General features: G+C 38.3%; 1 protein-coding gene across 6 annotated transcripts in view; it reads right to left on the bottom strand.

Moving 5' to 3' along the window:
- The window catches only part of LOC126471019 (dipeptidyl peptidase 3), a 175,497-nt gene that overhangs the window by 55,603 nt on the left and 102,225 nt on the right, over nucleotides 1–17,669 (bottom strand). Inside the window, exons 10-11 of one of the 6 annotated variants that reach the window (XM_050099083.1) lie at nucleotides 17,016–17,135; nucleotides 8,732–8,856 (exon numbers count right to left, since the gene is read on the bottom strand). The exons of 4 other annotated variants lie outside the window; for them this stretch is intronic. In XM_050099083.1, the coding sequence (XP_049955040.1) occupies nucleotides 8,732–8,856; nucleotides 17,016–17,135 (245 nt within the window). The remainder of the gene's footprint in view (nucleotides 1–8,731; nucleotides 8,857–17,015; nucleotides 17,136–17,669) is intronic. One more of the 6 variants, XM_050099098.1, reaches the window with a different exon arrangement.

Below are 17,669 nucleotides of genomic sequence, written 5' to 3'. Positions count from 1 at the left end.
TTTAGTACCATCAAACTCCCCTATTCCCACACTCCAGCTCCTCCACCTCCCAACAAAGCAAATGTCCTATTATACTTTTAACCATTAAACTCAAGTGCCCAGAGACCACCTCATTTTCTGGGAACAGTCCTCAATTCTTTCAAAATTCATTGAGGACAATAAATGTCCTCAATTTCTTTTTTTTCTCTCAATTTATGAAATTTCCCTAAATAATAGAAATAGGAAGAAAGGGCTGAACATTTTAAACTAGAAATCAACGGAATATACCAGTGCAATAAAATTTAGCACTTACTTTATCTAACTGCTACAAAATTTGTACTCAAAGTGGCTGCTTCAGCTTTGAGGCAGAGGCAATGTGTTTACTTCGTCAAAATAAGTAAGGACTTATTAAGTAACTGTTCTGTATTGTTTTGAACACAATTTGGTGAATTGATTTTTCCTCTTTTTCATTTTTTATTCTGATCTGCTCAATTTTCTCACTGTTTGATTTGAAATTAATCTTTTTCTGTCCTTTACTGCCCCTAAAATTTGGCTGCCCTAGGCAGCCAATGGCGTAAAAAACGACTGTGCCTGTCACAGGTTCCAACTGTATCAGCATAAAAGTTAATTAGCTGCTGTAACTGTTCCCACCATTTATGTCTCTTAGTAAGCTTCTATTGTATACCAAGTCTTCACTGGCTGTACCATACATTATGAGTAACCTACACTGAAGAGCCAAAGAAATTGGTACACAGGCCTAAAATCGTGTAGGGTCCCCGTGAACATGCATAAGTGCCCCAACACAACATGGCATGGACTTACTAATGTCTGAAGTAGTGCCGGAGGGAATTAACACCATTAATCCTGCAGGGCTGTCCATAAATCCGTAACATTATGATGGGGTGGAGATCTCTTCTGAACAGTACATTGCAAGGCATCCCCAATATGTTCAATAATGTTCGTGTCTGGCGAGTTTGGTGACCAGTGGAAGTGTTTCAACTCAGGAGAGTCTTCCTGGAGCCACTCTGTAGCGCTTCTGGACATCTGGGATGTTGCACTGTCCTGCTGGAATTGCCCAAGTCCGTCGGAACACACAATGGACTCGAATGGATGCAGGCTGATCAGACAGGATGCTTACGTACGTGTCACCTGTCCGAGTTGAATCCAGGTGTATCAGGGGTCCCATATCACTCCAACTGACATGCCACACACTATTACAAAGCCTCCACCAGCTTGAACAGTCCCCCGCTGACATTCAGGATCCATGGATTCATGAGGTTGTCTCCATACTCGTACATGTCCATCTGCTCGATACAATATTAAACAAGACTCACCTGACCAGGTAACTTGTTTCCAGTCATCAACCGTCCAATGTTGGTGTTGATGCGCCCAAGCGAGGTGTAAAACAATGCGTCATCCAGTCATCAAGGGTACATGAGTGGGCCTTCGGCTCCGAAAGACCATATCAATGATTTTTCATTGAATGGTTTGTACGTTAACACTTGTTGATGACCGAACATTGAAATCTGCAGCAATTTGTGGAAGAGTTGCACTTCTGTCACGTTGTTGTTGGTCCTGTTCTTGCAGGATCTTTTTCCAACCACAGCAATGTCTGAGATTTGATGTTTTACCAGATTCCACATACTCATGGTACACTCGTGTGAGAGTCGTACAGGAAAATCCCCACTTCATCACTACCTTAGAGATGCTGTGTCCTATTGCTTGTGTGTTGACCATAACACCACATTCAAACTCAATTAAATCTTGATAACCTGCCATTGTAGCAGCAGCAACAGATCTAACAACTGTGTCAGACACTTGCTCTCTTATATAGGCACTGCTGACTGCAGCGTCGTAATCTGCCTGTTTACATATCTCTGTATTTGTATACCCATGACTATACCAGTTTCTTTGACATTTCAGTATATAAAGAAGATACCAACTGATTGGAAGAAGTGATTGATCTTTAGTGTTTAAGAAAGGTAGAAGGAGAAAGCTTTCAAGCTACTGAGGAATTACCCTACTGTCAAACTCTCTCAAGACAACAGAAATGATGATAGTAAAAAGACCAAGAATAAGGATAGAATTTCAGTTTAAAGAAGAACAACATAGCTGCATAATGATAAAAGTAGGTCAAATGTTCCTCTGAAACTAACGAAAAAGTACTGGGATAAAGGAAAAGGTCTGATAATAATATTTTTAGACATAGAAAAAATGGCTCAAATGGCTCTGAGCACTATGGGACTCAACTAGACATAGAAAAAGCTTACAGCATTGTTCCAAGGAGCAATATCTGGGAGTACATGCACAAACTATGAGTTTCAATTTCTTTAGATTCAACTACTGCACAGAGACTGAAAGCAGTGTACAAGTAGGAAACCATGGATCAAAATGGTTCCCTACACAGAGGTGTACAACAAGGCAGTGCACAATCTCTACTACTTTTTATGGTACCCATGGGTGTAATTATTAAAGAAATTAGAGCCATAGAATATGGATATTTGAGCACATTGGTTTCTGTGAATAAGGTTGCCATCTGGAGAGAGACTGAGCAAGAGCTTCAGAGGAAAGCAGATCATTAGACCAACAAACTCAATCAACACAAAGTAAACTGTGAGTAAGAAGAAAACAGTAGCAATGAACTTGAGCAGAACATCTGGCCAAAGTAGCCTCAAACTCCATTGAGAAAGAACTGAATGATTGGAAAGCTCCAGTTACCTTGGAAGTATTTTATCAAACAAGTGGAGTGCTACGTTAGAAGTCCAAAAAAAGTGTCAAAAGTTTCCTCGGTCTTTACCACGTACAAAATCTACTGGAGGATACAGCAGTTCTCATAAAAGCCACATAAACAATATTCAAATCATCCATTCTGTTATATAGCTTGGAGACTTGTGCACTATTGAAAGGAGACATCAGCAAACTAGAAGCATTTGAAATAAAATTTCTGCAACAGACAATATGAAACCAAACTGGGAACGAGTGCCTTAGGAACAATGTGCAAGTGACCTGTACAATGGAGGAAAGTTTATGCATTGCACAGTTGAAATAGTTTGGGGATGTGCAAAGGATTTAAGAGACTAGAACCTCTAGACATTGCTTGGAAATGACAGTACATGGCAAAACACCTGTTGGAGATTCCAGAAGGGGGTAGCTAGATCAAATAAATGAAGAACTCCTTTACCAAGAAGAAATATTGCAACATGTAAAAAAGGAGAGAGGAAATTTATACGATAGGAACACATGGAGGCATGCTGTCTACGAAAGTCCTACCTGCTTCACTGGAAGGCTACTACCCTGATGATACTGGCCAGTTCTATGAACAGACAGACGGGGCTGTGATGGGTAGCCCTTTGCCACTGGAAGGCTACCCTGATGACACTAGTGAGTTCTATGAATAGACAGACGGGACTGTATTGGGGAGCCCTTTGCCACCCATCATTGTCAATCTTTTTATGGAAGATTTTGAGGAATGTGCTTTGTTGTTAGTGCATTAAAAGCGGAAATTTTTATAAAAAAAAAGAAGTCACTTTTGTTGTTTGTACTCATGGCAGTGAGGACATGTACAGCTTTTTAGAACATCTAAATCCAATCCATTCGAATATCCACTTCACTATGCCTATGAAAAGGATGGCTGCCTTCTCTCAGTTGCTGTGTCAGACGAAAGGTTGGATGATAGTACTTTGATATATGCAGTTTATAGGAAGCCAATTCACATGGACTTTTATCTAAGGTCTGACAGTTGTCACCATCTGGCTCAGTGTGAAGAGGTACTTTGTACCCTGGTTCATAGCACTAATGTAATGTCAGACCTAGAAATTTTATCAGCTGTGTTGGCTCACCTTGAGGTTACCTTTTGGCAGAATTGTTATAGTGAGAGACTGATCAGGCACACATCCTGCTATCAATGAAACATGAATTGTGTGTGTGTGATAAGAATAATCGGATGGCACCTACACTCCAATTAAAATTATTTGTCATTGACAGATTGCAGTTTGTGTGTGTGTGCGTGTGTGTGTGTGTGTGTGTGTGTGTGTGTGTGTGTGTGTGTGTGTGTGTGTGTGTGTGTGTGGGGGGGGGGGGGGGGGGGTGGCAGTGTTGCCAGCATCAAGCCAGCTGCACTTCAGAAAGAGAGCTGCATGTACATACAAAATTGGCAACACTGTGGGCACATGGCACTATAGGAAGAATTACGATTGGCTGGTGGCTGGCCCCAACCACTCGAATTGCTGAAATGTGAATCACAAAGCAATTTCAATCTGAGCATAAGCCTACCTCTTCTTTCTATGGCCTTGCATAGTTAGTATTACCAGAGGAATTGGTAATTCTGAGGAAAAATAGTAAAAAGAGTATTTTTTTCCCCATCATCTAACATTATGAGCAATGAGAGAAGTGTTCAATGATTTTGAAAGTAGGACGTTGACAAGCAACCTGACTAAAAACCGTAAGAGATTTTGGTTGTAAGTAAAATCAGTGTGTCAAAATCATCTATTCATTCTCTCAGTGACCACACCGGCACTGAAATGGGAGATAATAGGAAGAAGACCGAAATACTGAATTCAGTCTTCTGAAGTTGTTTCACTGTAGAAGATCGTAACACTGTCCCACCTTTCAATTGTCGTACGAACATTGAACTCGCAGATATTGAGATAACCAATCACGGAATTGAGAAGCAGCTACAATCGCTAAGTAGGGGAAAGGCTTCAGGACCAGATGAGGTACCTATCAGATTTTAAAAAGATTATGTGAAAGAACTTGTTTCCTTTCTGGCAGTAATTTATCGTAAATTGCTTGTTAATTGTTGATAGAACTCAACAAGTCGCTCTAAATCGACAGATGTAATAGTAATATCTGGAGTACCACAGCGAAGCGTGACAGGACCATTGCTGTTTACAATATATATAAATGATCTAGTAGACAGCATCAGATGCTCTTTAAGGCTATTTGCAGATAATGCAGTTGTTTATACCAAAGTAACAATGCCAGAAGATAGTAAGAATTTTCACAACGACCTGCAGAGAACTGATGAATGGTGCAGGCTCTGGTAGTTGGCCTTGAACGTAAATAAATGTAACATACTGCGCATACATAGGTAAAGAAATCCACTACTGTACAGCTACACTATTGATGATAAACAGCTGGAGACAGTATCTGACATAAAATATCAAGGCATAACCATCCAGAGTGACACTTAAGTGGAATGACCACATAAAACTGATAGGGGGAAAAGCAGACACCAGACTCAGTTTCATTGGAAGAATCTTAAGGATGGTACAAAGACTGGCAACTAGCTCTTAAACCCAAACCTCCAGATGTCAGACACTCAAAGTACACAGATAGTGTATCAACCAAAACACCAATTTAATTCATGGTATGTTCTGTCATCCAGTAGGTATGCTTAAAAAGTAATTAAAAGGAACATCAGAACTATGGAGCACAGGAAACGCATATCTGCGAGTGATAGTTTTACAGATCTCGTGTGCTTGAGTTGGTAGAGTGTGAGTTGGTCGTGCCAGAGAACTCACTTCTATCTCCAATGACAACAACTTGTTTTAACTGTTTGTGTGTGAAACTGTCATACGGGAGAAAATTTTCGTGACATGTAAAAGGACTTTTTGGATTTTGTAGCCATGTTCTATGGGCAGTCTGCTTTCATTTCATATGTTGAAAGTAGCAAATCTATAGAGTACACTGCGTTGGACATGTGCGACAGAACAGACACTCTCCTGGTGAAGCAGCTAGTGCATTTGTAGTTTCACAGAATAAACAAACTATCAGAACAGTAGAACAAAGAAACAATTGCATTACACATGTGGAAGTCTTAATAGTCCCATATAACACTTGCACATGTAATACAGTCACAAAAATGGTCATCATTGGGGCATGGACCCAGGACCCTTGGTATGATAATCTAACATTCCACCAACTTCCCCACAGAAGCAATACATAATTATTAGCTACTCACAGTTATGCTTTATCTATGCTCCACAGGTCTGGCATTGCTTTTAATCAATGTTTATGCCCATGCAGCACATAGAGAATCAACCGAAACTCCGATTTAATTTGTGCTATCAGCATAACCGTGTTTGGTACCAAACTGAGTGTCTGACATCCGGAGGTTTGGGTGCTGGCATAGAAAAACGTAATTTTGTGCACTTCACATAGCTTCAAAAATCTAATTAAACATTCATTACACAATTAATGAGTTACATCTACAGTCAGTTAAATCATACATAAACACCTAGAAGTACTGGACTGTAGATGTACGGTACAGTGCGCCAAGACATCTATTTTTGGTTCAAAATGTAGCACATTTCTGTTTTTCATAAACTGGAAAATCAATAATGAAATGTAACTGAGTGTGAAGTAACGATAAATGTTACACTGACTGCAGTACACTAGATGTATAAATGGTGCATTTTTCTGTTCTCCATATACTTTAGAAAATACTCTACTTTCATCTTCTCTTCAATATAGGCTGTTGGCAATTTGTTAGACATATCTTGCCACAATTCCAAAAATTTAAGTTATGACACTGTGTGTTAACTGAAGTTGACCAATTGCCAGATGGGTTAGAGAGAGGGAAGGAAGCAAGCATGGCCCTCACACAGACTACTACAGGATGAGGAGCTTTGCAGGTGAACAATCCACACCTATCTAGAGCAGTTTATGCAACTTAACCTGTGCTTTAAGTTCTCTGAAAGCAGAGGTCAAGCATGAAGCTAAAAATCACTTAAATATTGTTTGTAATCTAAACTCAAACCTTCTTGGCATATTTAATAAAGATTCTCAAAGCATCAATTACATACTGTATTTCATGGGCTGTGAGACACTACAGTCTATAAAATACACGGTAATTTTAAAGCAATTTTTTAAAAAAATAATATTTTTTACAATTTTTATTATTAGATTGCAAAGCCAGACTAAAAAGAAAAAAAACCTTAAGTTTATAAAACTGAACTGACCTCCTTCTTCTTCCTCTTTGTCATCATCTTTGTCCTCTTCATAAGTAAGATCATCTTCACTGTCATTGAGACAATTATGTATGCCACATCGTTTTAAAGCTACCTTTGGCATGAATTCATGTTGGGTTTCATCCATCATCCGTTCGTTCCATTCCTCTCTCAAACGCTTTAAATGGTTTGTTTATCAAGACATCATGAGACTGTGATTGTGAAGTAAGTCCTCCCTGAATAACAACAAGCTCTGTATTTCCCTGTCTCACTTTGTCTTTCACAGAGTATTTCAAGTGACTACTGCACTGATCTAGCACAAGAAGAGAACTCTTCTTCAGTAAAACACCTTTCCTTCTCTCCCACACTTTGTTAATTAATTATTTCATACCAGCCTCATCCATCCAATACTTGCCATGTATGTGAACATCACCACTTGACAGTATTTCAGACGCATTGGCATTGTTTTGTGCTTGAAAATGATCACTGGATTAAGTTTAGTACTATCTGCACAACATGAAAGGGTAACAGTTTAGTGCATTTTTCCATGGCTCCTCATTTTTATAGTTACAGTTTTAGCACCTTTCATGGCAACAGTTCTGTTACTCGACACATCAAATGTCAGGAGTGTTTCGTCCATTTTTACTATTTCACTTAGTTCCACACCGGTTTTCTTTCGATGTTGAATAATAAAGCAATGGGAAGATAATACTTACTCTTCACACTCTTGAGGCATTTTCTGAGATATTTTGATTTTGGTTCGCAATCTGACACTTAATAAATCTGTAGCACCAATCAACTCCACCCTTAAATAAGTCTGTTAAGTTCCACTGTGGCGCTAGCTTATGAGCGTGTATTTGAATCATTTTTGTATAAATTCCAATTCCATTTTGATGGTGTCCTCGAATATTTCAATACGTCATCTAGTTCTGGCCATTTTACATTCAGTCCTCTATTTGCACATTTAGTCTTCCTCATTTCTATCAGTTCTTCTTTACTAGCCCGCCAATTGGGAATTTTTTTTCTATTGGTGGAGGGCCAAAATGCCACCAGCGGCTCTGTTTCCATGTTATTCTGCATATGCTACTAATTTCAATTTATAGCTCACATCATGTGAACACCTTTTATTTTTTTCCATTATGAAACTAGCAATTAACAAAGTATTGTACTGTTACTGCAATGATGTGTCATAGACTACACAGTGTTCTGGGTTCTTGATGGAGGGGCACGAGAGAGACAGTGTTAGAAAGCATGAGAATCCCCGCAACTCATATTCCTCTCATCAGCGTACTGCTGCTGCTGCCAGGTGAATCCAATGTTGCCATTTAGAGGTAAGTTTCCTGTGATGTCAAATATATCGTCATTTTCAAGTCTATCGGGAATTTTAAATCAAACATTTGACATTTTTATACTAATTTCAATGCACCTGAATTTTGGAGGCAACTTTTTGAAGAAAGACTTGCATCTTATAGACTGTAAAATAGGCACACAATCACAAGAAAAGCAAACACTATTAAATGGAGTAAATTACAACACAACAGCCTATGATGTGTATCACACACAGTACTGTTATCTGGTTAACACTGGCTGTAACCAAAAACCCTAATGATTCAGGACCAAGTGGCTCATCAGCCAACTTTAAGTTAACACACTGCGTGTCACTACATATTTCAGTAAAAAATGTAGTATATCAAACTATGCCTTTGCTACTTATTCAACGTTAGACTTCTAGTTAAACAATCTAGTTTGAGAAGATGTACCTCAAATTAATAGATGATTTGATATACACAATTAAAACTCACTTTAAAACATCTCTGTTTAAACACAGATACAGGCCAACACATTCAGCTCTACATTCTTCATATGTTGAGCTCAAAGTCGTAAATTTGGAATCATATGTCTCGCCAACCTCATACCATGACTTTATCTGAAACATTTTTAAACAAAAAGGGTAATACAGAGCCACAAAAATTTTCCAAATATTGACATTCAAAGATTGAAAATTCTGAGTGGAATACAAATAATCAAACAAGTAAGGGAAACCATAGGTCATGAAGGTGGAGCCTTAAGAAATTCAAAAGCAGAGCTATGGTGTTCAACTTTTTGTTATGTTTGCATCCACAACTCAATGCTTCTCCACACTGAGTGGTGTCTTTACTTATTACAATATCTGAAAAGTTAATGAAGTTTTATTGACAAATGTTCATGCCATTTTCAGTAACCTACAGTTTAATTGCAACCATCAATGAATCTGATAAATGAAAATGCTCCTACATAAGGCTGCAATTGCACTGGCACTGACACTCGTGGATTCTGATGGTGACTGACATTGGCCAAACACGACCGATCTTTTCGAATCAGTACGCCAGTGTGTGTGCAGCTGATCTCATCACCCAAATGTATAGACTTTGGGCGACAATCAGTGAAATTCAAATCAGTTTCATTCTTTAGTCAGTTTGTCAAGGTTCTCAGACATGAAATATAGACTGTGAGAAATTGGTAAGTTTAGTCCAAGAAAGGAGTTTGTGGCATTCTTATGATTTAAAAAAAAATCACAATTGGGATATAGTTCAGAATCTATGGACTAAAATCAGATTTATTAGAAACCACAATAGGAAAAATCTTTGTGAAATTTTAGGTGTAAATTATAACAATAAAAAAAAGTTCAAGTGAGAAGGGTGATATATCTCATACTTTAAAGTTACTGCTGTGGGTATATTTTGGGCTGTGCTAGGTGGGCATTAGCTGTCTATGAACTATTATTACTGGTTAATGGTGTTTTTATGCTAGTAGGGTCGTGATTGTGTTATATGAGGTGATCTATTTATGTTTTTCTTTCACACACATGCTGAATGACAGTCATTGAGGATTAACTGACATATGCCCATTTTGATGAGTTTATTTGAAGTTGTGCAAAGTGTTCGTAATCTCACTTTTCAGTGTCACCATGAATCATCTCAAGTATGCAACAAAATGTTTCTCCCTTCATCTCACATACTCGTAAAACTTATCTGGTTATTCCAGTAACTGAGGAAAGAGTGTACAGTACTCGCCATTTTCTTTTTGAGACAGATATAGCTCATTCACAGGCATTGGAGTAATTTTAATAGCAAAAGCTGCAAAGCAGCACTCATCTCCAAGCACAGAAGCATCTAACCACCTTAACGGAGTCTACCTTAACCTAATCTCCTCCATCCCACTAAAAACTGACAAAGGCAATTAGACACACTGTGATGAAGCTGTCATCCGATGTTATTGAGCAGCCTATGGTGATTGTGTCTGCTGACTATTGTCAGTGCCACTAAGAGCACAGCCTAAGAAATGTTAAGCAGTGGATGACAAAAAATATATATTAAGTAAAACAACAACATGAAGTTTTTTAAGCCTGTTAAAAATGGCATTTAGGTTATAAAAAAAAAATATAACCTATGCTTGAAAAAGAAGAAAAAAAATTGTTGCTGGGAATGGTATACATAGTGGTGTGTGTGTGTGTGTGTGTGTGTGTGTGTGTGTGTGTGTGTGTGAAAGAGAGAGAGAGAGAGAGAGAGAGAGAGATTAAACTGAATACTTACAAAGGTGGTAAGGGCATAGACACGGAAAGGACCATATGATCAGAATTTTATTTTGCCAGTTACATAAAATGTTTAGCCACAACTAAACTATCTGTACGTACAAAAATGAAATACCATTTTCAGCATGAAACAGCTACATCACAAAGACACAAAAAGACATCAGAATGTATGATCCGTATGGAATACTGCACAATGAAACCTAAAGCATCAACACATCATATAGTACCCATGCTGAACGTTACAGTACTTGATTGCCAGTAAGGTATTTCTATCTGGTAACCAACGGTAGTGATGATGAGCACAGAATAAATGTGACTCACTTTGCAGCACTATAGATGGTGCAGAAGTTGTACCAGGCAGTCATATAACCCTCCACTGCTGATGCGAGTCCACTGCTGATGCGAGTCACAGCAGTGAAGTAGTGCTGAGAACCAGGAGGCTGTTTCTTTATTGGTATATCTATGTGGACTGTCCAGTGCATTGTAAAAGGAATAATCTGTATTTTATGCAAAATAATTTGGGCTGTGCACGAAAACACATTCTTGTCCTCAGCGCTGAGTTAGTTTATAACTTTATGCTGAAGGAACGGCCACTGAGCTGAGTGCTTTGCCAGTTAGGAGCCGACACCAGTTCCCTACACATCTTTTTTGTTTTCGTAGTAAGCCACAACTGATTTTGAATATATGAATTTATCAAATTATTAGTTGTAATGAATTTGTCATATTATTAGTTGTATTCACAACCTGTTACTATGATCATTTGCAGACCCACACGCTACAGCTTAGAAATTCAGTTCTGCAAAGTAAGTGTTTGAGCAAAGACTTCACTTTCCATACTGTGAGGTGGCTGCTGCAATGGGACCTCTGCCACTACTGCTGTTGCCTTCCCTGCCACATCATTTGTGCAGGTAGGAGCCAGGTAACTATGTGTGCACACTCTACCACTCACAGAAATTTAATGCTGTGTACAAGCAGTGGTTGAAAGAGACCCTGTCGGGAACCAGAGCTGAGTGTCACAATCTGTCAATGACAATATATTTCAAACCTGACAGGAATTGCAGCTGTCAGTGAATGCAGGTCCATATCAACCAGTTTCTGAGTGTACACTACAATCCAATTGACATTCAGAGTTTGGTACCTCACAAAAGGCAATTGAACACAGCTGAATATAAAGCTGTGTGTCTTCAATTGACCAAATGACATACAAATTGGGCACTAGCTGACTGGAGACACTCACTGTAGTTCTCCGAGTCACAATTTTGCCTGTTTTCCATTCTGCAAGGCACTGAGTGCACAAGTGGCCAAACGGGATGATTAATCTGCAGTGTATGGATGGTGCAGTTCAGGCCAAAGGCAGTTCTGTTATGTTTGTGGTTGTTCACCATGTCACAGTTTAGACCCACCCATTCACGTTACTATGAACATGAATCAGGAAGTTTACTTCAACATTGTTGGCAATCAATTGTTGCATTCCAGAATGAGATTTTCACTCTGCAGCGGAGTGTGCACTGATATGAAACTTCCTGGCAGATTAAAACTGTGTGCCCGAACGAGACTCGAACTCGGGACCTTTGCCTTTCGCGGGCAAGTGCTCTACCATCTGAGCTACTAAAGCACGACTCACGCCTGGTCCTCGCAGCTGGGAGAAGTAAAGCTGTGAGGACCGGGCATGAGTCGTGCTTCGGTAGCTCAGATGGTAGAGCACTTGCCAGCGAAAGGCAAAGGTCCCGAGTTCGAGTCTCGGTCGGGCACACAGTTTTAATCTGCCAGGAAGTTTCAAGTGTTGCATTGTCTTCTACACCTTCATGGTGTGTATGCTGAAAGCATATGGTGACAACAGCTATGTTAACAGGGCTGCACTCATACTTTCCAGCTTTGAGAAACATTTGAGCATCATGTAGCACCTAAATTGGCCCCCACTAAATCACTCAATCCTAATCTTATAGAAAATGTCTAGTACTGTTTGGAAGACTTCAGATGGATATGGTATGAGGGTGGTCCCATAAGTACCCGGCCTGACCGAAAGATGGCAGTCGTTGAAAAATCTCTCTGGATTAGAAAGTATACGATCTATGAAGCATATGTTTTAAGTTTGAAGACACCACACTGTTTAGTATTTGTTTGGCAGCCATCAATAGTGAACGTTGTGAGTGAACTTGTGAAAATGAAGAAAATTGGTAATCGTTACATGATACAATTTTTTTGAAGGGCTCGATGCAACCAATATTGAAACTGAGCTAGTTTCTACTTTGGGAGAGTCTGCTACTTTGTTGAAAAAAGTAAAATATTGGGTAACTGAGTTTAAATGAGGCTGTATGAGCTGCTAAGACAAGCATAGCAGTGGTTGACCAAATGAGGTGACAACTCCAGAAATGGCGGAGAAAATCCACAAAGTGGTACTGGATGATCAACAAATGAAAGTGCGTGAGCTAGCAGATATAGTAGGCATTTCAAAAAGTGCGGTACATCACATACTATCTGAAAATTTGGACAAAGGAAAACTGTGTGCAAGGTTTGTGCTACATTTGCTCATGCTCTAGCAAAAACAGTGTCGTGATGATGTTTCAATTGAGTGTTTAGCAAAGTTTTGCAGCAACGAAGCTGCTTTTTTGCTCCGTTTCATAACCAAGAATGAAACACAAGTCCACCACTTCACTCTTGAGACAAAAGAACAATCAAAACAATGGACACAAATTGGAGAAAGAAGGCAAGGACCCAACAAAGAAAACACAAAAATGTAGGAAAAAATGTATTTATTTTAACATAATCTCCTTTCAGTCTATACACTTTTCCCAGCGATGTTTAATAAGTTAAATACCCTTTTTATAATGAGAACTGTCTAACTCCTCAAAATAGCCATTAACTACCAACATCACGTCTTCATTTGTTGAAAATCTTCGACCACAGAGCCATTTTTTAATTTGGAAACAGAAAATAACCTGAGGGGGCTAAATCTGGCGAACAGGGTGCGTGTGGTGGCAATTCGAACTTTAATTCATTGATTTTGGCTATTGCAATAACAGGCTTTTGAGCTGGTGTACTGCCCTGAAGAAACAACACTTTCTTCTTGGCCATATGTGGCCATTTTTGCTTTATTTTGTTGCCCAAACATTGCAATAAGTTTGCATAATACTTGCCATTGATAGTTTTTCCTCTTTCAAGGTAGTCAATGAAAATTATCCAGATGCCATGACCTTGCCTGCAGATAAAATGGTCTCGTTGGGTCAGGTACTTATGGCACCACCCTCGTATACCTGAAGAAACTTGTGAATACTTGCCCTCACCCAATTGAATCCATTATTAAGGCTATTACTGGTGGATGGCTATTTTTTGTCTTTTGTGGTTATACGAAAACTTTGAAAACTGTACCAACACCGGTCATTTCCCCCGGATTCTGCTTTCTGTTTTATAATTCCATGATATTAAATATTCTCTCTGAAGCTCAAAAGGCATTTTCTTTCCTACAGATTACATTTTTCTTAGAGGCTGATTTTTGTTAGCACAGTGGCTCATGAAATCAAGTTAATAAAGTTTTCAATTTTCATTAAATTATGGGCAAGACTAACTGCAACTAGTTAGTTCTGTCAATCTTATTAAGCATTTACAGACAGTTTTCAACTACTGCTGTTTTGTTTGCAGTATCTGCTTCTTCATCTTGCAAACAGCCTTACTCAATAATCATTGGAATACTGTCCCCCAGTAGTAACTGAGGCTGAACTCTCACTTTTTCTGTATGCAACTGTCGCACTGTTCAGAACATCACTCACAAGTTTCTCATAATAAAACAAACCTTATTTCAAGGAAATACAAAAGTTGGGCATTGCATGTAATAAAGAAGGATCTTTTCATTTTTGTAGTGTGACAGCACAAAAAATTATGGGGTAATGTTTTGTCTCAAATGCTGTAGTAGCTCTTGTAATTGGGTATAACTAAATGAATCACACATTCATTTAAATACATACAAGTATTAATTTACTGGAATGTGGTGTGGGACGGAATTTGTAACAGTTTGTATTATTTTTCTCTTGGAAGTCACTGAACTGTGAAGCAGTCAGAAGCAAGCTGGGGCAGATGTTACATGTAATATAAAAAAAAAATCAAAACCACAAGTCAGGATGCAGCAGGACAACATCCAGGAGGCTCACCAAAGCCTGCCAGCACAAAAAGGGCATCAAAAATAGTATGATAAGGATTTCAACTGAATATGGTAGCACCTCCATCCATCTCATCTCCTGTATTCAGACAGTGCTTGCCAATTGATAATTCTTCCAGTATCTCAACAGAGTTATAATGGCAGTGTTTGTCAAATCTTGGTAAAATTTAATGGACACAGCACTAGCACGGTGTCTCAACATCTTTCTACATGAGCCACAGACTGTCCTAAACAGAACCTAAAAGAGAATATACATATGTGCAAAATTGAACATCAGATTTTTTAAGGATACTGATAATCTTGGGTGAGAGATTCCCAATATATAGAAAGAGGATTATTAGTTTTTTCTGGATGTTCTCTGTCATACAGTATGAGTTAAAATGCACACCAATTCTGCTGTTCTCCATATCCAGCCTCTTTGTAAATTTATTGTCTGAAATGGTTCAGGCTCTATTTAAGTGTCCACAATACTTCACTGGGAAGAAGTGGATGATGACAGATTGCTGCCTGAAGATAAAACTCTGTGTGGGCTTATGGAAAATACTGTGACCCAAGGATTGAATGTCTTGTTAAATACCAGTATGTTTATTTGTTTATCATTTGAAGTGAAACAAATGTGTGCACAAGAATCAGCAAGAGGCCACAGGCATGACAAGTATATATAATTTGGGTGTGGGAAAGTGTCTACATCGTCTACCTTTTCCTTATTCATGAAATATGTAAAAACCATTGATGTTAACTCAATACACCACAGATATGCTGTTTACCATTTTAATGATGGTAATCTTATTATTAACCGATTTAAATCACCAAATATCATAATTTCATAATAGGTGAAAATATCATGACAACTGTGGAAAGCTGGTTACGGTTCATAATCAAGATGAAATATAAGGCCTATAAAATTTGAAGCTAGCCACACTAATGTAACCAAGAAGGTTTCCAAAAAGTCATGCTCACCCTGTGGATCTTGTGTGCGAAGAAGCTCGCAAATATTTCTCTGGAAAATGGTAAAATCTACTTCTTATAACAGGAATGCAATAAAAGGGTGTATCAATGTTAAGTGGAACTGAGAGTAAGGGAAAACAGGTAAGGAGAGAAAACAAAGAAATGTCCAAGAATTTCAAATGTTTTTTTGTTGTTGAGGCTATGTAAGAGAGAAATCTAGAGAAGTTTCTGTGATTCAGAAAAACATAAAAATGATTGCCATTTATCTCCTGTGACCTGGTCCCACAGTAGACATCACTGTAGTAGGAATATGGGACAGTCACTTTGGGTGAAGAGGGTGACACATGAAGCAGGAATAAAGTGTGACAGTGATATTTGATGATGATGATGATGGACGGTGGTGGTGGAGGTGGTGAATGTATGCAGTTTGAATCGATTTCAGTGACTAAAATGCAGATTTCTGTGGGAGACTGTAAGGTTACCATAGGTGTGCTTCTTTCATTAGGAGAACAAATATAGCCTCTGCAGCAATTTGTGGTTAAACCTTTCTGGTTACATCAATCAGGTATGATGTTGCTCATCTGGGTTGCACAGTTGGTAGTCTTAGTTTTGTTCAGAGTTGGTTGGAATCATTAAGATAAAAGAGTTGTAATGTGTGTTCAGCCATATGTGCAGATAATGTGTAATATTTGGGAACGTAAGGCCAGAATGATTCATTTTAGAATGCAAGCTGTTATACTCTCATGGCTTGATTTCATTATTCTGGTTTCATAATAGTCATCTACAAAGGCATTAATAAATCAGAAGTTGCAATTTAGTCTGTTGTACTTTCTGAACTTCAACTACTTGTAATTAAATTATATTAATTAGTCAATCAGTCATCATTAAAAGAGGTGAGGTGTTGTTATCAATTAAGTGAGAGAAAAGAGGAGGGGGTAACAACTGACAAGACTGAAGAAAGGGGTGTTGGGGGAGTTTAACATTATGTTGATGTTAACATAATCTGAGACTGCCTGCAATCTTCTAGGAAAAGGTGGAGGAGGAAATGATATTCTGGCATTCACCTGAAGTATTTAACAGTATCCTAAAGTTTCAGGATGGCCAGATGGGAAATTATATCTTATTCCGGTCACATTCTTTTCCCAATTTGTAATAGTAGGTGACAGAACATCAATATTTGTTTCTTTCTTAAGTACTAACTAATGTTGTCAGTGCATGGTTCCATGAAAACTGAGGACAATTAGATTGGCTATCCAATGGATGCTATATGAAGTACACACTTCACAGGTTTCAAAGTAAAGTCCTCTGGATTACATACTTTTTATAACTGTACTTTCAAATTCCTTTAATTAACAGCAAAAGCAGACAGACAGTTTAACAAGTTTTCAAAGGGAAAAAAATAATTTACACTCACCTTCTCAGAAGTGAGGGGGTTGACAGTAGATTCTTGTTTGAAATTGAAACTGCCATCTTCATTTTTTCTAAACAGTTTTCCACTTCCATGGCCTAAAAGTTCGTGCAACCCAACTTGGACCTATGAAGTAAAAGAGAAAAACATTACTTACTTAAATGATGATGATGATGATGATGATGATTACTTAGAAATAATTTGTAGTTTTCTTTGCCGACATCAGAATTAAAGCCTAATGTTGTCACAACAACTGATAATACACATGAAGCTCGTAAATTATTAGGTCTACCCAGAAAGTAAGCTTCCATAAAGTTGTAAAGATAAATAAAGTTGCAGGAAAACATTTCAATTGCTAAGTTACCACCAAACATATCCACCACCATAATTAACATCTGTATTAATGTCACAGAAGTGTGCCAACTGGTATTGAAGCTAATGTTTCATATCCTTTTTCCAACTTTTCATCACAGTAAAAATTTTGACCATGGAGAAATGTCGCAAAGTGTAAGAGAAAGTGGAATTAATTTTAGGGAGACTAGTACTATAAGATAAATGGACAAATGCTACCTCCCAGTTAAGCTCTATGTCAACTACCATCGTCATGAACCAGCAAAATATACACACTAAGCATTTAGCCTATCTTATTATGAACTATTT

The sequence above is a fragment of the Schistocerca serialis genome, chromosome 1 (assembly GCF_023864345.2).
Source record: "Schistocerca serialis cubense isolate TAMUIC-IGC-003099 chromosome 1, iqSchSeri2.2, whole genome shotgun sequence".
Classification (NCBI taxonomy): Eukaryota; Metazoa; Arthropoda; class Insecta; order Orthoptera; family Acrididae; genus Schistocerca; species Schistocerca serialis.
The sequence above is the reverse complement of the archived record's forward strand: the minus strand, read 5'-3'. Positions and strand labels throughout refer to the sequence as shown.